The following is a 23,769-nucleotide window of genomic DNA, read 5'->3' on the forward strand; positions in this document are numbered from 1 at the left end:
CAAAGAAAAGGCATTTTCTTGACTGACTGTCTATGTATTGCAAATAACACAAGATCTGTCTATCTATATAAGAAACATCCTGCATCATGAGGGGGATGAGAATGACAGGAGAGAGGCAGGACTTACTTGAAGCGCTCTGGGGTGAGGAAGTTAAGCAGGTGGAACAGCTCCTCCAGGTTGTTCTGAAGAGGAGTCCCAGTAAGCAGCAGCTTGTAGTAGATCTTATACCCGTTGAGAATTCTGAAAAACTGGACAGCGCATTGTGCAATATGAAGAAAGGATATGCTACGACAAAGACACATACACTGTAAAACCTCAGTCTCTTTCCATTAAAGTAAGCCAAAAAAAGCAAATCCTACTTTCTATCTACGTTTGGATTTTTTGTAGCTCCTAGACACACATTCCTTACTCATATCTATGCTTTTCCTATTGTTTTTCTGATAAAACAATTCTGTTTCTGCTACTGGAACAAGCTAAAGATGGCACCTAACTGCTGGCAGTGATGAAGATGGTTTTTTGTTGTTGTTTTTTTTTATTTATTTATTTATTTTTTTTTTTTTTTTACCTTTGATTGATTATTCTTCAATCTGTGGGCTTCGTCTACCACCAGACAGGCCCAGGTGATGGAGCCCAGAATAGCTTGATCTATAGTGATCAGCTCGTAAGATGTCAGCAGGACATGGAATTTGATAGGAGTGTCTTTCTGCAAGAGGACACAAGGAAGACGTCAAACAATTCAGGCATGGTACTGGACTTGTTTGCCATAAAATACATTGAAAATGAAGTAAATCTTCATTGTCAGTGTCATGTACAATATGAACCACCAGAACTGTATTCTTCTGTTAATTAAGGGTTCAAACAAACTAAAATGAAGCATCTGAAAAACAACATTAGAGTGTGGTATGGTGTAGCTACGGTACCTTCATACGGAACACCTTGCGTCCTGATTTCACTGCGCTGTCCTCAAAGGTGAACTCATTCTCCCTGATGATCGCCCTGCTGTCTTTGTCTCCAGTGTATGTCACCACGTAGAAATCTGGAGCCCACATCTCGAATTCTCTCTCCCAGTTGATGATAGTGGAGAGGGGCGCACTCACCAAGAAGGGCCCCTTTGAATGACCCTGACAGAGAGGGGAAAGACATGACTAAGCTCCTCTTATAGCACATCTCAGAAGAAGAGACACTGCTGGTTTCAATGGTTGCTTTTCTCATCACTCAAGATGATTTCATCAAAGTCCTCAAAGTCCACATTACCATTTATATATTTATAACAACTGGTAATACTGGCATGCGCTTTCTTCATTGCACTCAGGGAACCAAAATCTGATATATGTCTTACCTCCTTATACAGTGAGTAGAGGAACACTATTGTCTGCACCGTCTTCCCCAGGCCCATTTCATCAGCCAGGATTGTGTCTGTGCCCTGAGCCCAGGAGAACCTCAACCAGTTCAGGCCTTCCAGCTGGTACGGGTGCAGCGTTCCCCCAGTGGCATTAATGTACCACGGCTGGTGTTCAAATTTGATGGTCGGCTGGTAATGTGAAAATATGGTAACATCTTGTAGAGGTTACTTTGGTAAAATCAGCAAATTTGGTAACATGTAGCGCAAATAGAAATTATATGTACAGTGTAAGAATAAAAGTACAGCACATTTGTTAATAAACCAGGATAAACTGGCTTTGCATTGTTACTTTTAAGATATTCGCTATAGAAAGCTGCTGTAGCAAGCAGCCAGTAACAGTGCAGTCTAAGAAGCATGTATTTAAGGCAAATTACTGGACCTCTGTGACTTAAGTGCATCTGAATATTCCAACTTACGTCTATGATGGGAGCATCAGGAGGGACCTCCCTCTTTGCATGGTCGTCTTTGAGTTTCTTTCCTTTCCTCACCACAAGGGGGCGTTGATCCTCCCCTAAAATTTGTTCTCTAACAACAACAAAAAATGCAGTAGCAATTCTATATGATGCCACATGTCTCAAACAAGGGTATCACAGACTGAGTGCAGGGCAGAAGGGAGGCGGCAGCAGATGTAGACATATGGCTTTGTTTATTTTTGCGTGCAACTACTTATTTTGTGCATTCTCACTGTCCTCCTCACAGATTTAGAAACAACTATGGGGTAAAAGAAGGTACAAGATGCTGGTAACCAACCTGTGGTCCCAGTAAGAGGCTTTATGGCTGTCATATTCTGGGACGTCAAACTCATCCACCTCCCAGGTGCACTGGTCATAAGGTAGGTCTCTCCACTTGATCAGGTAGTGCACATCACCATCTTTATCAAAACTACAGAGAACAAGAAGCAGAAACAGAGGTTTAACAGACTGACCAATAATCAGACATTTAAAACACGTCAGTTAGGGTTTTTTTTTTTGTACATTTGTTAATTTGATATGACACCATCACAAACAAGAAAAGCACACAGAGAGTACGCCAAGGCTGCTAAGTCATTGTATCATTTTCGACAACTGAAATTTTGAAAAAATTTGTGGCAGAAATCACGGCACTATAGAATGTGGTAATTTAATATAGATGTACCCACAAATAAAATGACCTTGTGGTGAGTACAGGCGTGTGTTATGCATGTGTACGTCAAATACGGATACCAAATCGCGTGACCTAAATATGAAGCGAGTGGCAGAAATTGATGGGACTCGGAAACACCCCCACAATTTAGTCAATTGTTCCTTGTATCATTTCCGATGGAAAAGTCCCGATAAGTCCGTAATGGTCAGTTTGTAGTAGGATCACAATCGTGATCATCAGCAGGCAGCCGACGCAGGGTTCATTTGTAGAAATAGTTACAGTGATGCCGTGCCGCTATCTCGCAATGATACAGAAATGTTAAACGAATCTGTGGATCCAGACTATGAGCCGCATCACTGCCAAAATCTAATCAGTTGGTCTCTTGTGTCATTTCTGATCTTCCTTGAAAATTTCATCCAAATCGGTTTTTTGAGTAATGTTGCTAACAGACAGACAGACAGACAAACGTATGCAGATTTTATTGCTCCACCTCCTTGGCAGAGCAATAAAATCACATGAAAGACTCATTTAAGCTTCACACACATATGCTGAGAAATTTCAGTAATAGTAGGAATATATATATATATATATATATATATATATATATATATATATATATATATATATATATATATATATATATATATATATATATAAAAATAAAATATAGTGGCTGCACAAGTGATAAGTGACAGGAGGCAAAACAGAACTGAAAAGTCTTGAGAAATATCAAAAAATGCTGCATGTCACTGTGAAATGTAACAAAAATCTGATTTAAAGACCAAGCATGTCCCATTTTAGTGCTGTGCTATGAGGAAAAATCTCCATTTATATAGTTATATGCAAGACTAAGCAAAAGACTAAGCAAATCAAGAATAAACCATCCTAGACTCAAAGCAGCAGCTTCACATTGAAAATTTCAGGCCTATAAAATATGTGACATTTTGCAGATGTCAGCTTGTGAACCCTCATGGAAGAGTTTGTGTAACTGAGCGGCCACCTGTGGTTGAGTATCCGGTGGATAACCATCCACTCTGGCTTAATGCCATAGCGGTAGAAGCGCTCCTCCATCACGGCATACTGGGGGTCTTTGCTCTTCCTCTTCTCGCTGTTCAGCTCTTCCTCTCCGGAGCCGTAGTCGTACGGCGGAGGCTCGTCCATGTCGTTCTTACGCTGGTAGTTCCGATACATGACCGTGTGGTAAAGCTCCAGCTGCACACAGGAAGCACAGCAGCCCATTCTGGTTAGTTTCATTCAAGCATCACTTTGGATCTATGCAACGTATTATCAGTCTATGATTTTGAGACTAATTTAATCAACCACGCAAAGTTCCAGAATTGATTTAATGAAGAGAAGGTGGCTACAAAATAAATTAAGATAGTTGTCATGTCTGCTAAGAAACAAGACTCCTCCGTGGTCAAATCTGAAAAAAAGCTAATTGTTCTTTCCTCCCCAAATTATATATCAGTTAGGTTGGAGTGTTCTGAATTACTTCCTAATTGTGATTGCAGTTTGGATGGTCTGACAGTGGAATGTGGACATACCTGTGAAGATTGAAACCAAACAGCTAAAGGAGCACACACTGTCATTTTATATTGAAATTATTAGATTAACAAAGAGGAAGCATAGTTGCTGTGGCCAAATAGAGCAGAAATGTTAATTGGAGATTGGACCTGCTACTGGTACCTCACCTGCAGTTCGCTGACCCAAGAGCAGTGCCAGTACGAAAGGCCAGCCCACTTTACAAAGAACTCCCTCTCTGGGTGGCCCTTGAGTGGGGGCTTGGTCAGCGGATCAGATGGCTTTCCATCGGGGCCTGCAGGCAGCTCAGCGGGCAGCGGGGGTTCTCCCCACGTCCAGTGCAGAATCTTTTGTACTTTACCTTTAAGGGGAGGACACTGAGAGAAGAGGAGGGTGCTGTCATATATGAAGTAATTGTAAGCTGGTGACGAAGCAACAATGCAGAAAATATCTTTGCAAAAATATTAACACACAAGGTAATGGGACAGCTCAAACTGCTACAAGTTCCAAAACCAAACTGTATAGATGTTTTGGTTTTTTTTAAAGTTAAAAGACTTAAAGCTAGGGTAAGCAATGTATTTTTGTATCACTGGTCAAATATGTCATAATAACCTGTCAGCATATTGTATTCATGTGGCCTGAGAGAAAATTAGACTTCTTCCTCCTGGTTCTGCTTTCAGGTTTTAGAAAATCTAGCCTGTGACGGGAAGCTTCACAGGTCTTTTCAAACAGAGTGGTCATTCCTGATGGTTGTTCTATAAATGCAAATGCATGTGCACATCCTTTCAGATGGTGCAACTCTTTCTAATTCTTTAATTTGCAATTTTTTCGACTTGTAATTTTAACCTTTAATCTTATTCTTTAATTTTCAAACTATCTAGTTCATTTGTTTGAAATGTGCGGTAATCTAACTAATTATTCATTTAATTTACTGTAATTTTTACTATTTATTTTAATTGACTGCTTTGAATTGTCTCCTATATCTTACTTGATTATCTATGTTGCATGTTTTAACTGTCAAAGTACTTTAACGCTGTTCTTAAGGGTGCTATATAAATAAAGTTATTGTATTATTATTATAACACCTGATTCATGCAAGAAAAGTCTTTGTTCTCATATGAGCAAAAGGTGCATCCACTGCAAAGCAATACAAAAAAAACATGTAATATATAAGTTGCATCCAGTATCTTACATATCGTACATATAATATATGATCCAGTAACTTATATTTTGAGCTTGCCATTTGTCTCCTGGACAGAAAATCTGCTAAATTCCCTTTCCTGCAATATCTTAATCTGTTGGTTAGGTCAGGTAGGTAGATTTGCCATGGAAGATGGTGATGAGTGGCTGTGCTGCATATTGCCAATGGTTTAGCCAAAAACATTTCAATCCAACTTGTTTTGTGTGTGTGTATGAAGCCCATGTATAACATATGCCCACACTTCTCTCTGTTTACGACAGAGCTGCAAGATAAGGCCTGCATTTTCAAAATCTGATGTTTTTCTTTTGTTGTTTTTTTTTTTAAATTACCAGATTTGTGCCTATCGCAGCTTCACAGTTTCCCTCTGGTTAAACTGGCACTTTCTTACAAATCTGTTCACTTTACTTGATTCATTCATTTATCAGAGACAATACACTGTAATTAAACAGACAACTTGCTTATGATGAAATAAATTGCTCAGTAACTATTATCTGTCTTTTCACAATTTGGCCCGTAGCTTGAGTTCTGACACAAAAACCGAAGCACTCTACTTCAGGGTGACACTCAAAGAGCTTAATTGTGAATTTAACTGACATTGCAAATGTGTTGACTATGAAAGAAAAGAAGGAAAACGAACATTTTCAAAGCAACAAAAGTAGCAACTTTTGATGTATGAGGTATAATTCAAATAATTGGATTCAAAGAATTGGCAGATAGCAGGGGTGGCACCACAGAGTGTAGCACTGGGATGTCATTTTCCTGGATCCCAACAACAAAAGATCAAGTTTAAACTAAGTGTTATAAACTACTACAAGGGAAAAGGAAAAGACGAGTAATGTGAACTTTATATCGTTTGCAATCTTCTACCACTGATGGACAAGTACACGTTTTAACTATTTCTACAGACTGAATCAGATATGAGCTCACCATGCAGCGAGGACACAGCCACTCCCCGTTCGGTATCTCGGGAAGTGGTGGGTTGAGGCAGTGGATGTGGTAGGATGACGGGCAGGTGTCACAACACAGAAGCTCTCCTCCATCTTTACACACTCTGCAAAACTCCATGTGGTCATCCTCCTCCTCGCCTGCAACCTCCTCTTCATCCTCCTCCTCATCTTTGGCCTCCCACTGGATCCCCTCCTTCTCCTGAGAGATACCGTTGGCGTGAGCATGTCAGAGAGTAGAGCTGAGCCTTATCACTCCAGTTTAGAAGACAGGTTAAGATGACCTACAGAATATGTACTGGTTATTTACATAGTCTCTGTCTTTTTTTAAAGCAAACTCTGTAACATACTGGAGTTACTGAGACTGAAAGGCTGCATGAGCAGAGCTTTGTTGTCTGTTGTCTTGATTTATTCATCAATCATGCACTGAAAATCATGAAAGGCACATTTTAATGCACTGATTTGACAGACTTTATGCAAACTATGCACAAACAGTATGTGATATAGAGACACACAGAATAGATCAAAAGTCATTATACTCAAGAATTAACAACAGCTACCAGATCAGTGGTTCTCAGTCTGGGTAGAAGAACCTAACCAAGGGTCACAATTTCTTTAACCTTTGTTTCGTTTTGTTTTATTTAGTTTTTTTTATCCTTACACATCTTTTCCTGTTCTTGGCTTAAAAATGACTACAATGGAAAGTAACACATTTTTTGTGTTGAATTAAACTGTTAACAGTTTTGATCAAGGTATTTATTAATTAATTGGTATTGGCTTTATTGAGCACGAACCTCAGCCTGATTCTTTGTTTATGTGTGCTGTCACAATTCTTCTTCTTTTGATCTGATTTGCAGTTGGCAAATCAGCTTAAAGGTGCATTATCGTGACGTACTGGAGTAGAGCGAGGAAGGAGAGCAGAATTTGTGGCAGGACGAGGGTCAAATGCCTGCAGTGTGAAAGTATTTTAAACTGGAAAGCAATCAAATAGTCCCTTGTAATGTTTGCACTCTATATGATCATCTATGCAACATTAAGGAACAGCCTGATTGGAGAATTGCACTTCTTTTCTTGATGCATTGCAGACCTATTAAGTTGTTACGCACATACATTCACTGTCCACTTTATTAGGTACACCTGTTCAACTGCTCAACTGTTCATTATAACACAAATAGCTAATCAGCCAATCACATGGTTGCAACTCAGTGCCTTTAGGTATGTAGACATGGTCAAGACAACTTTCTGAAGTTCAAACCAAGCATCACAATGGGAAGAAAGGGGATTTTTTTGAACATGGCATGGTCATTGAGTATTTCACAAACTGCTGATCTACTGGGATTTTCACACACAACCATCTCTAGGGTTTACAGAGAATGGTCCGAAAATGAAAAAATACCCAGTGAGCTGCAGTTGTGTGGACGAAAATGCGAGAGGTCAGAGGAGAATGGGAAGACTAGTTGGAGATGATAGAAAGGCAACAGTAACTCAAATAACCACCCGTTACAACCAAAGAATGCAGAATACCATCTCTGAATGCACAACGCGTTCAACCTTGAAGAAGATGAGCTACAGCAGCAGAAGACCACACTGAGTGTCACTCTTGTCAACTAAGAACAGGAAACTGAGGCTACAATTCTCACAGACTCACCAAAATAGGACAATAGAAGACTGTAAAAACACTGCCTGGTCTGATGAGTCTCGATTTCACCTGCGATATTCAGATGTACAGAATTTGACGGAAACAACATGAAAGCATAATCCATTCTGCCTTATATCACTGGTTCAGGCTGCTAGTTGTGGTATAATGGTGTGGGGGATATTTTCTCGGCACACTTTGGGCCCCTTAGTACCAACTGAATATCATAAACATCAGTCATCTCAAACTGGTTTCTTAAACATGACAGTGAGTTCACTGTACTCCACTGACCTCCACAGTCACCAGATCTCAATCCAACGGAACCTTTGGGATGTGATGGAACGAGAGATTATCATCGTGGATGTTCAGCTGGCAAATCTGCAGCAACTGTGTGATGCTATCATTTCAATATGGACCAAAATCTCTGAGGAATGTTTCCAACACCTTGTTGAAAGTATGCCACCAAAAATTAAGGCAGTTTTGAAGGCAAAAGGGGTCCAACCTTTTACTAGCAAGGTGTACCTAATAATAATATATATGTACTTGAAGTGTGTATTATCTAGTAAACTGGTATCAGATTGGGACTCAGTATCATCCATCCATTATCTATACACCGCTTAATCCTCATTAGGGTTGTGGGGGGGCTGGAGTCTATCCCAGCGGACTTAGGGTGAAGGCAGGGGACACCCTGGACAGGTCACCAGTCTGTCACAGGGCTAGAGTCAAAGAGTCAAACAAGCACACTCACATTCACACTTCTGGACAATTTAGAATCACCAATTAACTTCAGCATGTTTTTGGACTGTGGGAGGAAGCCGGAGAACCCGGTGAAAACCCACGCATGCACAGGGACAACATGCAAACTCCATGCAGAAAGATCCCAAGCCCAGGCCGGGAAGCAAACCAGCTGTGAAGCTGTGAGGTGACAATGCTAACCACCGAGCCACTGTGCAGCCCCAACTCAGTATCAGCAGATACTAAATATTCAATAACAAGTTCAGATGAGTAGCAAAAAAAAACTTGATCAGTACATCGCTACATAAAACATGTTGCTATGCTATATGTCTCAAATATATAAATAAAAATTAATAAAACATATTTTCATGCAATCCCAAAACACATCTTCCACCAAGGCTATCTCACAATTTTAACAACAGTGGTCCAGACCACACCAAAGTTGATGGGTTCTTCTATTGCCCCTGCTTCACCTCTCCAACAAGTTTTATTGAATTTGGCTTTGCAGTTTTTTGTGGAGTGTTGCAGACAAACAGCATTGATCACATATTTCTATCTTGTCTCTCACCTTGATGGTGAAATGATGATAAATGTCTATATAAGTCTATATACCTCAAGCTAATTCTGCCAATATAATGTCCAGGCTGCACTGTTACATAGTATAGCATCAGATTCCTAGTCAACCAAGGTAGTACCAAAAAAAAAGGATCAGGAATTGGCCCTTAAGCAGTCAAAATATGACAAAAACATGTATAAATGGGTGCCTGTATAGCTCAACAGGTTAAGCAGGCGACCCATGTACAGGGGGCTGGTCCCCGATGCAGCGGCCCGAGTTCGATTCCCACTCCCGGCCCTTTGCTGAATGTCTTCCCCCCACTCTTCTCCCCCCTTTCCTGTCTGTCTTCACTGCACCTATCAATAAAGCCATAAAAGTTTTTTTTTTTTTTTTTTTAAACTTGTATAAAAACTCCATAAAGCCCCACAAACACGCACTGAACCATATCTACTCACACAGTGTGGACAGCTCCATTTTCCCTCAGGGGCCTTCTCCAGCTCGGGGTCCAGACAGACCAGGTGGTAGGCTCTGGGACAGGTGTCACACAGGATGATCTCTCCACCCTGCTGGCAAACCTCACAGTAGTCCTGGTGGTCTGTCTCGTAGCCATCACCATCCTCCTCTGCAGAAGATAAAGGAATAATTAAACATGCAGTTCACACATCCAGAGAGTCCCTTTAATGCAGTTACCAACAGTATAAGATTTGCAGTATTTACACACTATCACAAGTGGCCTCTAAATGTGGAAAAGAATCCGTGGTTGTGAGGACAATAGCTGCTGCGAAACACCATCTGTCTTCAGAAAGCTTTCCCAAAATAAATAAAGCTTAAAGAAATAAATTTTAATTTCCTCGTTACCCATAATCAAACAGTTGGGTTCTGGGGGATTTCAATGGGATTGTGGAGGGAAAACCACACCACAGAGCATGGCAAGAGAAGACAGTAAACATACTTTTCCTTTTTTTATGCCCACGTCGGGCCTTTTTCTTCGTGGCAGCCCCCGAGGTATCAGAAAGCACAGAGGCACTGTGGATGCTGATGTCATCAAAGTCTGACTCCTCCAGGAAGTCCTCCTCACTCTGGAAAAGCAAACACACAAACTAAAGAGCACAGAGCTACACAAAGATTTAAAATAAACCAACTTTGAGTGAAAGCGCAGCAAACAGCCTGGTCACTTTGATGTCATTGAAAATACACAGTGGAGAAGCTGAGAGGATGAATGAGCTGAAGGAAAACAGTTCTGTAAAATAAGAGGACATACTGAGGATGTTTTCTTCTTCTTCCCACTTTGGCCTGACTTTGATTTGGTCTTCTTCGGCTTGGGTTTCTTCTTCACTTCTTTCACAGTCTTGCTTTTCTTTCTAACTCCTGGTCCTGCAACACACAGATTTACACATCAGATGTGTCAACCGAGTTGCATTCTTTCTATTATTTCCTAAAAATATGTGTTTTGTCACAGTTCACTAGGCCTTACCTTTTCCCTCTTTGGTTTTGGCTTTTTTGATTGGCCCTAGCGGAGAGCTCAGCTGGCTGCTGCTGACAGACGTTGGCTGTGCCACGGTAACCGTTTCCACGGCAGCAGCCACAGCGGCGGCCACAGCGGTGGCAGATGCGCCTTTGAACGGGTTATTGGCACTGAACTCTCGCCACTTGGCCCCCAACACTGTCATCATCTTAGACATGGGAATCTTCGGGTTCTTCTTGGCAATGAGAGGCCTGAGAAAAACCAGGGGGAGAGGAGACAACAACGGCAGCTTTATTATGTCACACTTCATTCTTGCTGATATAATTTCTACTCCCTTCTGCACTGGAGGGAACTGGGTCTTGATTTGCTGACACTCCACTGCCCCTTAAGTTTTGCTCTCCCTGCTTTGCTGTGTATGTCATGTTTGTGATTTGTCAGGCAACAGCTTGAGGTTTGGCATGTGTTGGCCTGTGAAAGATAGTGGGTCAGAGCACTGAGTCCCACAGCCTCCCGGCTGTCACAAGCATCCAGTAAGCAGCTGACTACACACAGGGGGCACTGCAGGAGCTCATGCTCCACTTTGTCAGAGCAGAGGCTTAGCTGAGCCAGACAGCCCCAGGTGAGACAGACTCTTTATATCAACAGCCGAGCTTTCTAGCTCAAACAAAAAAAGCAGTGTCTGCTCGTCACACCACACTCTTGTCTCACTGTGGAGTTTTGCTGGAAGACTCTCGGTGAGGGATGACAATCCAGAGAACCTGAAACAGAACAAAGCACTTTAACACAAGAACATAATCCAGACACAAAATTAGATGCTTGCCTGAGGAACTGGCTGAAAGCCTTGTAGTTAGTGATGGTTTTGTAGTCGTCTTCGGTGAAGCCATACTGAACGTCTTCAAGACCCCATTCATGCATCAATTGACCGGATGATTTGGGCTCCTGAAGGCAGATGGATGAGAAAGATCATGACACAGATGTTAAATGGTGTTTAATGCCTAAATATTTCAAAATATTTCTCTTTAAGGATCTTTTAACTGTTTATCGCCTATCCTACACCGTCATGGAATGGTCAACCAAAATACCAAGGACCTTTGCATGGTTTTGTTGGACTGTTGGACTAACAGATTGCTTAGCTAAGTAGGGAGATAATCCAGGTAGAGCAACCTCATGGTTTTAGTCTACTTTTTCATGCATTGTCCCTGATGTATTTAAATAAACCAAGAGTCTAAACTCTATATTAATGAAACTTTTGATAGCAGTAAGAATTTGTGAAAGTTCTACCTAATGCTACTAATAGACCTGGAACATTCTCACTGACTAAATCTGCCATGCAGTCCAATGAGCTTAATTTTAAATCTAAATTTCAAGGTGGAGTAAGCCATTCAACTCCAAAACACTTTCTGTCAAATCCAATGAGAGTCTCCTCAGATTTTGCTAGCAAACAGAGTGGCTCAGATTTCTTCATTAAAAACTATTCTAGGCAACCAATAATAGGTGGCATTTGTGCTATGGATCGCCACACAGACACAGATCAAGACTCTCATTGCAACATTGGAACTTCCACATCAACCTCAGCAGCAGGTCTATATAGGTGTTAGCTTCAGTTCAACTGGGGAAAGGATGGTGTCTGATGCAGGATCAGGATCATTCTTCCGGTCACTAATAACATTGTAAACGACAAATTCTGGCTAGTTTTTACTCCAGTTTGTTTGGATGCTGTTCCTATGCTTCCATTTTGTGTATTTCATTATATTTTATACTGTAATAGAATGTTTATTTTTGTTTCAGCTATGAGAAAGAGACTGAATAAGGCTGGAACATTCCTCTTTCAGTCAGCTAGCCAAGATGGTGGTGTTGTTGCCATGGCAATGTGCAACCATTAATTTAGGGAGCAAAGCTTGTGAAGGAGCATTCAAGGGAGGGGCACAAACTATCTCAGGAACGGCTTACTCAGCCTTTAACAATGAATTTGTCCTAAGCTTTGATATCATTGTGTTTCTGTTATGTTGGCTGTCTTTCTGTAAAATGTCCTCAAGGTTCATGAAAAATATTTAAAATCAAATTACTATTAGGCTATCAAGAGGGTGATGTCTCTGCACCAATAGATTGTCATTTGTCATAAATAAGAATAACACTGATAACAGGAAAAATTCTGGTAATTGTACCCACATATAAGCCCTCCATTTGACCCAGTAGACTACAAGACATGGTCTGTGTCAGTGTTGCAAACCCTGGCTTACTTTCATGTTGCCGTCATCATCATCATCGTCATCATCATCCTCATCTCTCTTCTTCTTCCTGGGCTTTTTCTCTTTCTTCTCCTTCAGTTTCTTCTTCTTCTTTTTGGTGGGCCCGTAGGTGCTGCTTTCGCTCTCAGAGCCAATTTCTGGACGTTCCCGTTCCTCCTCCACCTCTGAGGTCTCCTCCAGGTCACTGTCGACTCGTGCCTGAATTCCTCCCTGCGCAAAGCAATACCCTCTATTGGTCTACATGACATGGATTGATATGTTACACAGATAAAAATGTGTTCTACTTCAAAGACATCTATGTTGATACTGAATGAAAACTTCACTCAGGCCACATTTCTTGAGCATAGCATTCCTTATTTCTTTTTGTAGTGCAGAGCTGCTGACAAACAGCTATTTTTATAAATGTAGACAAGTAGAATCTGGCTTTGAATCTTACTTCAGCTTTTGTACCTCAGGGCATGACTGTGACTGACTAAAGCTAGCATCAAAGCCAGTTTCCCAGATCACAACTAGATCCCATGTCTAAATTTTACTAATACCATGACAAAGGAAGTCTATCTCCACTTAAAAGCTGTCTTCTGAGACCTAATTTCACATCTAGTGATAAAAAAAAAAGGGGGGGGGGGGGGTGTAATAATTAAAATATGAAACTTGATAGGGCAAATAAGCATGGCATTTACTTTTGCCAGGCTTCGAGATTAGAGCTTCCACAGAGGCCACCCACGCTAAAAACATATGTTGTCAGTGTACTATAAAGTACTCTGGATAAAAGCTTCTACTTGATGGCATTTGCATAAATTAAATTACATCATTTCAAAGTGTCACTGCTTTGCTAAAGTGATAATTCTTCTGCCTGCGATGAAATATATATTATTACAAGTCGGTTAGGAGTGAGCGGATGAGGAGTCAAGTTGGATTTATGTTCACCTTTCGACAATAAACAAAAAAACCAACAAACAGAACACCTCAGGCAGCGCAGCCAATCACAGCTCAGAGCCGATCTGTAGACTGAGCTGCATCCTGCCTGTTTAATACGAGACATCTGGAAGGCTATATGGATTTAACAGTTAACAGGTGTTGTTTGTGTGATCAGGAGTGTCGCATATGAACAAAATTCACTAGTGGTTCGTGCTCATATGTGTGTGAGAGAGGGGGAAAAAAAAAAGAGAGAGGGAGACGGAAGCGTGTCTGCTGTTTCTCTCATTATGCACCTCTCCCCTAATTACTTGTGCTTTTGCGAGCAGCAGGTGTGTGCAAGTGTGCATCTAAATTATTATTTGTGCATGTGTTTCTGAACGGGTGTGTTCCTCTCCTCTGATCTAGACATGCATATTTGTGATGTTTCAATGTGTTTAAATGCATATGTCTGTGCATGTGCATCATTCTTTGAACCTCCCTTTAGTTAGGGTTTCTTTCTGTGTAAAGATATATGTACATACGTGTGTTTCTGCGAGTGAACATGTGTGTGCACATGCAGTGGAGTAAAATTAGTGCACAGCAGCTTTGTGCTCTGCTCATTGCCTGTTGCTCAGCAGGCCTGCGTGGCTCCATAGAGAGACTTGCAGGCGTTTTGCTCTGTAGCGCAGTGGAAAGGCTCACGTTGCCGCAGCGCCCGCCAACCCTACCAGCAGCCTGGCTGTGTTGCCATGGTGACCAAATTTGAGCAGTGTCTGGCTCTAGCTCTCTCTTACCCTCTCTCTCTCTCTCTCTCTCTCTCTCTCTCTCTCTCTCTCTCTCTCTCCTTCTAGTTTTCTGTCTCTTTCTCACAGTCCTCCCCTCTCCTCTTCCCTTCCTCCTCCTCTCACTTTCTCTCCTTCACATCTCAGAGCTCCCCTCCCTCACCCCTCCACCCCATTATTTTCTCTCTCACTCTATCTCTTAACTTCTCCCCCTTTTCTTTTCGTTCCTCTCTCACTCTTTCTTTCTATCCTGCTACTCACTCTTTCTCCCCCCTCCACCTCACCTCACAAAACACACACACACACACACACACACACACACACACACACACACACACACACACACACACACACACACACACACGCACACACACACACACTATATCTCAGTGGCAGCCAATGGAACGGTGCCATCCAATCAGACACGTTTGCATAACGAGCTTGTTATGCAGAGGCCTGTGGTTGCAGAGCCGGTGCTCCAGCACCCGTCTAGACAAATCTCATTTATGCATAAGAAGAAGGAGAGAGAGAGAGAGAGACAGAAAAAAAGAGAGAGTAAATTGAAGATTGTGGATGGGGGATGGGGGTGGAGATGGTGATGGAAGAGGGAAAAAGCAAAGAAGCAGAACCACTATTGACAGCAACTGCAAAGACGAGGTGGAGCTGTGCAACAACCTCGTGGCGGCCCAGAGTTCAGTGTTAAACACACATCATCAGAAGCAAAGAGACAAAATAGCACAGTAACAAAGAGGGTGTCTCTACTTTGAGAGGGAAGAAAATCAGATAAGCGCTGATAACGTAATCAAATTAGATGCTTCCTCATAATGGCTCTGCCTTAGGAGATTGCAGTGGACGCCACAGAAAATATCAAATGAGCAAAGAAGTGGATATTCAATAAAATCTTGTTCAGCAAAAATACTTCTAAAAAATACTCTTTATGGTTCCAAAACATGGCGTCTTCTTCTTTTTTTAAACAAAAATCAGCAACAGCTCTTTGTTGACTCACAATCCCAGAGAGGATATTGAAGTTATAAAAACAAGACAGAGGCTCATCTCAAACTGACTGTATTTCAGCAAAAATGTTCAAGCTACAAGCATCTGCCTCACAGCTTCACGAAGGTTTTATTGTGGCCAAACTGCAGCCTCTTCTTTTTCCAATCAATCTAACTGTTTTCCATAAATTCAAATCCCTTGATTGAACAGATATTTTGTCAAAAAGGACAAAAAGGCCTGGCTACTGTTCCTCCCTCCGATTGCTGCGACCTCAGACTGGGATATGCAGCTGACAGTGTCTGACCCCAACTGACTTTTGGCCCCTGTCTGACACCAACCTTTGGGGAGTGATTGGAAGTGAATTACAGTACCAGCGGTTCCTCAGTGGGAGGACAAGGAAGAGGGAAAAATAGGAAAGAAAGAAAGAAAGAAAGAAAGAAAGAAAGAAAGAAAGAAAAATGCAAAGGCAGCGGTATCACAATCAAGGCAAAATGAGGTGATGCATGAGTGAGACAAGAGGGCGGGGAGGAAAAAGGAGAACACGGAGTCAGTGTGTGAGGGAGAGTGTCAGAGGGAGTTCCCCCCCCCCTCCTCATTAGCTCAATGAGACCCTGAGCTCAGTGTTTACCACAAGCAGCCAAAGGGCCGGGTGGCAGGCTGGCCAGCCAAGCTCCTCACAGCACTGCTGGCATCTCCAGCCAGTAGAGGGGAACATCCTGGCCATGCCACTGACACTGCTAAAGCCATCGCCAACACAGCCAGAGAAAGCACTGGGAATACAGTGAATTCCTGTAATTATGGATTACTGCTTATAGCTTCTGGGTTTGGCAAACTTTTAGGAAAACTAAAGGTAGATGAAGATCTAGCAGTGTAAGAGACGACCTCATGAGATGCTGACCCATTAATGGTGCACTAATCAATGCCATGTAGCAATGGTGGATCAAATGCATGCACACAGTGAGTAATAGAAAAGGTTAGAAACCGACAGATAAATTATCACCCAAACATCCTGTGTAGCTGTATAAAGCATTAACTCTTCTTAGTGTTTTGTTTTTCCAATGTTGAAACATATTCTGTAACTAACATTTTAATATTTTTAATAAAACTGCTAAATTTTTGCTCCTGCAGCCTTGCTTTGTCTAGAATAACAAGTCATAGTATCTTATGGCAGTAAACAATGGTACCACCTTCTGATAACTCACTCTTTATAAAGGGATCAGAGTTATTCATTAATGTGTCAAAAGCCATTTTTGAACCATTAATAAGGACAACTTTGGGTTTGCCAGAAATCTCTGTTCTGGCAGGTTCAGGAACAGCTTCTTTCCTCAGCTGTCACCTCACTGAACTCTCAGACAGTGTGTCCATACTGTACCACACTGTCTGTACCCATACTGTATGTAATGCACCTTACAGCCTCATTTTACTTCAACATAGATGCTCAACTGCACTTTATTATCTTAGTATTTGTGCAATGACACTAAAGTTAAACTGAATCTAAATCCAAACCTTCCGATAATTCACTCTTTATAAAAGGATATTTACAGTTTCATTCATTATTTATTAACGTGTCATAGACCATTTAAAGCCATTAATAAGAATCACTTTCGAGGTGCCAGTCAGTAAAAAGTTGTACTCTTTTAAGCTCTTTAATTCATCAGGAAATCCATCCAAAACTCATTTATAAACATTTACAGCTGTTGCTTAATTGTTTGTAACTATTGTTGAAAAGATTATGCTAAATAGTGAGTATTAAGAGAGAAGACAGAGGAAGACACTGTTTATTAATGGCTTAAAAGCATGAATGAATGGCTTTATAAATGGGTCATGATGCTTCATACATGATTTAATAGGATTTAATAAAGAATCTCACATTATCTATTGTATTAAGACATGAAGTCCTCAGTTAGAATCAACTTTCTCAAATTTCTGTTCCATTTTTACTCTGCCAAGCAGTGGAGTTATGTGACGATCGCTGCTGGTTTGTCTGTCTGTTAGCAACATTACTCAAAAACAGACTAATGGACTTAGATGAGATTTTCAGGGAAGGTCAGAAATGACACAAGGACCAATTGATCAGATTTTTGCAGTGATGTGGCTATAGTCTGGATCCATGGATTCATCAAAGATTTCAGTATCATTACGAGATAGCGGCATGGTGTCACTGTAACTATGATTACAAGTGAACACTACGTCAGCTGCCTGCTGATGATCACATGATTGCGATCCTACTACAAAGTGACAGCTGCAGACCACAAATCGTTTAAAGATTTCATCCGCTGGAAATCATACAACAGCTGAGCAGCCTTGGTGGAGTACTGTGCTCTGGGAGTGCTTTTCCTGTTGTTACTTGTGGCCAAAGCTGAACTGTTCAGCAAAAGCAGTGTAGGTTCACTTTAAAAGTAGGATTGAAATCAACACAACACATTAACGCTGAGAACAAATCACACTTCAGACCTGTTGTCTAAATGTTGGAGACTAAAGGCTAGAGAAGCTTAGCTGTCAAAACCACTCTGTCACAGCTCTGACTCCCACTGCTAGCTTGGCAAAAATGCTGTGCTTCTGACCTACAGTCCCTGCCATCAGCACCAGCACCACAGGCACAAATCTACACTCTAAACTGGCACTTGGTGCCCACAGCTTACACTGGCATCGACGGCGGCACCACTGCCAATCTCCCCTAAGCCTGAGACAGTCCACTGCTTCTCATTTAGATTACAGAGGCTGGATCCACGGATTCATCAGAACGCACCTTTGATCCAATTGCAGAGACATCAAAAGAGCGACAGTTTGAGAAACAGAAAACGCAGGGTACAGCTTGAGCCAAAATGCCTGCCAAGCTGTTGTGTCTGAGGTCATGACAGATGGTGCTGAGTGTGAATTTACGCATTACCTCTTTTTTCCTCTTCTTAACTTTGGGCATTTTCCCCTCTTTCATCTTTTTGGACTTCTTCTTCTTTTGTTGTTTGAGGGAGTCGTCATCAGAGAAGAAGCTGTCGAGGGGCGTGAGCGGAACGGTGTTGCGCTCACCTTCGTCATCCTCATCTGGACACAGAAGCAAACACATTACCTATGTCGAAGCACAATGCAATACACCGTACAGAGAGTATTTAAAATGAAAAAAAAATAGAAAGTTTGATTGATACCATTGAGTTTGATGAGTCTACAGATAATTCAGCAGGTAATAAACCTACACTACCATTCATTGGTTTGGGGTCACGTAGAAATGTCCATATTTTGGAAAGAAATGGAGTTTTTTTCAATGAAGATAATTTTAAATTAATGAGAAATCCAGACTAGACATTGTTAATGTGATAAATGACTATTCTAGCTGGAAATGGCTGATTTTTAATGGAATATCTACATAGGAGCACAGAGGAACATTTCCAGCAACCATCACTCCTGTGTTCTAATGCTACATTGTGTTAGCTAATGGTGTTGAAAGGTTAATTGATGATTAGAAAACCCTTGTGCAATTATGTTAGCACATGAATAAGTGTGAGTTTTTATGGAAAACATGAAATTGTCTGGATGACCCCAAACTTTTAAACAGTAGTGTATATGAATAAATAAGACTTCAGAAGACAGTAGTACTCACCATTAGAATACATGCCCACAGTGATAATACGAAGCTGATGTTTAGCAGTTACATCATTTGACATGATCACTATCTTAGTGTCACAGGGTCATATAATTATCTGGATTGCTTTTACACTGTACTGCATAACTGACTGATTTGTGGATTTTGCAGAGTTGAAAAATGACAAACATTTACCGGTTACACCATTTGAAATGTGATGGTTTGCATCTTTTCTCTGTTATGTTTCACTATAATCCAGCACCTTTGGATTTTCAAGTTGGTTAGACAGAGCAAGTGATGAAGACAGGACCTTGGTCTCTGCAAGAATAGACTTTTTGTAAAATTTCTGACATTTCACTGAAAACCTTATCACTGAAAAAGAAATTGATGATGAAACTAATTATTAATTGCAGGCCTAGTGTACAGTCAAAGCACAGCAAAACAGTCAGTTAGCCTGTTTTAAAAATAAAACCGATGAATCAACGTCAGACCAACAGGAGCACTTGGCAAAACAAACCTCATAATCACACATCATTGAGTGTGGATCAACTTTACCCATCAAAACACAAATAAATGGAGTGCGTGCCCTGCCGCTAAATGGGAACTCCCTGGAGGACCACTGAGGTATACTGAGCATATCTTCTGCCTTTAATGCTTGCTGGGACTAAAGCGACCTGCTGCGGGTTGTCAGCTGTACTGTCTCAAAGCTGCTGTGTACAAACGTGCTGACTGCTGAGTGCAGCAGACTTCACTGATGCCACAGTGGGTCACAGAGGAGTAAGAAAGGGAGAGAGGCAGTCCCAAACAATACATCACTATAAAGAGAGACGCAGAGAAACACACACAGGATGCATCCGCCCTGTAAAGATCGATCTGATCTCATTCTCGCTCTGTCTGCGACTGTCTTTCTGTCTCTTCCAGTCTATCTATCTGCATGTCTCCCTTCTCTCTGTCTCACAGACAGACTAGAGGGCATGAAATATGCAGCACATGTATCAGAGTCAATCTGCCAACACTAGCCCTGCAATCTACCACTCCCCTGGGTAGCTGGAGTGAGAGATTGGGGAGGAGGGATTCCGTTGTAGTAGACACACAAATCTCAGCAACCACTTATCCTCTATTTAGCAAAGCTAACAGGAGGTACTCTGCACACGCACATACAGTATACTGATTTTAAAGCTTTAATCAGAGGCAACGTCAAGCTCATTTTGCTACCCCTGACGACAAGATAAGCTGTGTCACCCCTTTTAAAGTGCTAACTGGGGATAACTTGAGCTCTACGTGACAAATATTTCACAGTAAAGCTGCTGATTGACATTAGTTAAAACTGGGATTCACTACTTTGATATCTATGTTTCTCATTCTTTTCTTTCTGCCTCTCACACAGACTCACGTTTCCCTCCACTTTTTGTCCCTCTTTCTAAATAAAGCCCACAGTTTATGCATTCAGTATCTCAAACAGCAAGCTCTTTTATGTCTCAGACGTATGTTAGCTGCCTGCTAGGCAAAATGAGCCTCACATCTCTCTTCGACACACAGATGATGACACGACTCAGATGCAAATGGAGACGGCTTTGGGTTACACAAAGCGCACAATCCGTCACTCTGCCGCCCTTGTTTTTTGGGGGGGGGTTTTCGATGAGAGAACAATGAATGACAGGCTGACCACACATCTCTGATTAGATACACCAGATGATGCCAGGCTGTGTGTCCCTTGCTCTGCTTCCTGTACAATAAATCAATCAAACTTGACAGCGGTGATGCAGTGTTAGGGTTTAAATGATTCGATCATAAGCACCTAATTCACTTTGAGCAGTACTTTTTAGCCATGCTAGTCCCAAAGCCCTAGGGATGGCATTGACAGTCTCTTAGTTGGTTGTAGACTGAAAATTCCCAACAATTCCTGAATGGATTACTAAAAAATTCAGTACAGACATTCACTGCTCCCAAAGGTTGAACCTTTCTGATTTTGATGACTTTCAGGCATTTGCTCCAGCACCAGCATTAGTAAATACCTAAAAAAATACTGGCTTGTTTGCTATTAAAGACAGTACGTACATTCATGTCTCCATAAATTCAACTGTAAAAAATAACACAGCTGCTGCTCAGTTTTTTAGTTTTGCAAAAATGTGACTGTAGTGTGCTGGAATAGAGCTTCACGGAAAAAGTCAAACAAAAATAATGAGTGAATGATCTCTCAGTAATATATCTTTTGGTGTAAGAGGAGTGAAAAAAAATGTCTGTGTTCAACAGTTGCATTGTCTTATAATCTGAACCCTGCCTACAGTAAATGGCCTGTGAAGCACCTGTGGGAAAAGCCATCAGGGGAAAGATATTCTTTATGCTTGGTGAGTGGACCAGGCAGTGCCAGGTGTTGGAAGGGAGGGGAGGCTGCTCAGTCATGTGACACATGGAGGTCTGGCACCAGATTCTGTTTGAAAGATGACTAAAGCTCCACTTGGCAAAGAAACCTTCTTTAAAAATGTGGACGATGGCACAGACACAGCTCTGACCTTCCTGCAAGGGCTTGGCCATCGGACTGACCCATTAGAGGGGAGATTCATGAGCGACTCCCAATTGAGGAAGCGAGAGTTTACAGGAAAGCGCATTAGTCCTTTCTCTGTTGGCCCCTGTGTGGAAATACCCACTTAATGTTGCCCGGCACTGCTTCCCACAAAGCAGGAAAGACAGGGCCAAAGAGTTTCCTTTCGTCATTGATTAGGTGCTTATAGCTCAGGCTTCCAGTGCCTTCAGACAAAGACGTCCATGGACTATTATTAGAAAATGTAATCATCAAAGTGATGGAAGGACAGAGCCTAAATAGCATCATTAAAACCATATCTATTATAAGTTCATAGTATAAGGCAGATGCAAAAGAGACTGTAATGCTGTGCTGTTCAGCTGCAAATAAAAAAAAGCATCTTTTATGCTTAGGCGACGTGCACGCGCAGCAGGAAAAATTGTGTCAACTTTCACAGTGAGCGATCCAAAAATAGACCCCTTTCCAATTGGGGATAACATTTGTAGGAACACAAAAGCCCAAGATAATCTTTCAATTTTAGGGAAGAACAAAGCAATTAAAACAGAAAACACAATGGAACATTCTGTGACAGTGTAAGCACCCAGAGTGGAACAAAGGGACTTAGGACTCTTTATGTGCCACAACAAGTACAGGCTGTGATGGGATAACATCTAGGGGGTCTGGAGTACCCCATAGGATGGCCTTCCACATCGTTGCGTTTTAATTGCATGGAAGCATCTTGATGCTGGGAAAAAGTCTGACCTGGATTCCTGACTTTGTCTCTCACTTTGATGCCTGCAGATGAGGTCATAAAGTGTCTGAAAACTACTTCCTGTATCAGCGGCATAACAATGGATTTCCATCATTTAATCACAGTCAGTGATATGATAAGAAAATCATACCATCTGAATAGCGTGACTAGTGCTCATATATCAGCAAGAAGCTTCATTTAGACATAAAAAAAATACAAATCAGTCTGATTTTCAATACATTTATCCACAGCTGCAAAGTGTGTTATCATTATGGATGATAGTGCCATAGAGTCCCTTTGATTTTTTTGATAGCCTACAACACAAAAATACCAAAACACGTCAAGACAGTTTGAAGCAATTTCAACTGACACTTGAAAATGTTTTTTTCAAATTGGATTACTGCTTACATGTCTTCACTCACCTGCCATAATCAATTGCACCTTTTCCTTTTTCATATGTGTTTAACCAACTACTGGGTTATTGGGGACACACATCAGTGGCTGTGTTCCCCCTCAGGCTATGGCTGGCAGTCACAGATGATGCTTCAACTCCCCTCCATTTCTACCCTTCTTTCTCTCTCTCTCTGTCTTTTTCTCTCCCTGCTGCAATGCCTTCACATGGAAGCTTCCAGGTATTAACCTGTCGTATCAGAAATATTGTGCATATACAGAGAAAATGTGAGATTATCGCACATAAATGCTGAGAACACAACACTCAGACCATATGGCATTCTGTCCTTTATTGTTTTAGAAATGGTTACAATTTAAGTGTCTGTGAAGCAAGCTAAATTGTAACTATTTTGCCTCCTACAAAATATACAGCCGTTAGATGTTCATGGGCTTTATAACACCCATGAAAATGAGCAAGAGCTGCACTATGGCAACTCAATCATGTGACATTTGCTCACCAAACACCAAACAAACATCTCAGTAAAGGCATTTCATCATTTTTGCCAGCCTTTAAATGTTATTTCATTCCAAACCAGAAGTGCTTTCATTTTCAGTAAAATGTGGTTCTTTCAAATGCATTCTATGTAACACTTTGACATTAAGCAACACTTCATAAGAGAAATTAAGAAAACAGTACATGTTTTGCTCCCAATCTTCATTTCAGACTCAATCTATGTTATAAGCACAAAACTTTTCCATGTTGTGATGTGAAAATGAAGCAGAGGGCAAAGCAGCATCTCTTAAGTTGCCCTTCACATCAAAACATCAGATGCACAGGACAAGTTATAAAAAATAAAATCTGTGAATCCAGCTGTGCAAAACTGATCCTGACTGCTGGATGCAACAGCAGGCCAGTGTATCACCTCAGCCCCTGACACACCTGGTCCAAGAACCGTAGCAGTGTAGGAGCTGGTTAGACCAAAGCAGGGGATAGATTTTTGGTGGAGCCGTCTCCTTTCAGCACATG

At 41.3% G+C, this 23,769-nt stretch overlaps 1 protein-coding gene across 3 annotated transcripts in view; it reads right to left on the minus strand.

Annotated features, from left to right (window-relative positions):
* The window catches only part of chd5 (chromodomain helicase DNA binding protein 5), a 51,688-nt gene that overhangs the window by 26,238 nt on the left and 1,681 nt on the right, over positions 1-23,769 (minus strand). For all 3 annotated transcript variants that reach the window (XM_023291620.3, XM_023291619.3, XM_023291621.3), the window contains exons 2-17: positions 18,394-18,545; positions 12,823-13,041; positions 11,403-11,521; positions 10,592-10,833; positions 10,379-10,491; positions 10,070-10,196; positions 9,573-9,739; positions 6,174-6,392; positions 4,216-4,422; positions 3,525-3,736; positions 2,153-2,284; positions 1,819-1,927; positions 1,340-1,531; positions 921-1,121; positions 566-703; positions 127-248 (exon numbers count right to left, since the gene is read on the minus strand). In XM_023291620.3, coding sequence (XP_023147388.1) covers positions 127-248; positions 566-703; positions 921-1,121; positions 1,340-1,531; positions 1,819-1,927; positions 2,153-2,284; positions 3,525-3,736; positions 4,216-4,422; positions 6,174-6,392; positions 9,573-9,739; positions 10,070-10,196; positions 10,379-10,491; positions 10,592-10,833; positions 11,403-11,521; positions 12,823-13,041; positions 18,394-18,545 — 2,671 coding nt within the window. The remainder of the gene's footprint in view (positions 1-126; positions 249-565; positions 704-920; positions 1,122-1,339; positions 1,532-1,818; positions 1,928-2,152; positions 2,285-3,524; positions 3,737-4,215; positions 4,423-6,173; positions 6,393-9,572; positions 9,740-10,069; positions 10,197-10,378; positions 10,492-10,591; positions 10,834-11,402; positions 11,522-12,822; positions 13,042-18,393; positions 18,546-23,769) is intronic.

This window comes from Amphiprion ocellaris, chromosome 5 (assembly GCF_022539595.1).
Source record: "Amphiprion ocellaris isolate individual 3 ecotype Okinawa chromosome 5, ASM2253959v1, whole genome shotgun sequence".
Classification (NCBI taxonomy): domain Eukaryota; kingdom Metazoa; phylum Chordata; class Actinopteri; family Pomacentridae; genus Amphiprion; species Amphiprion ocellaris.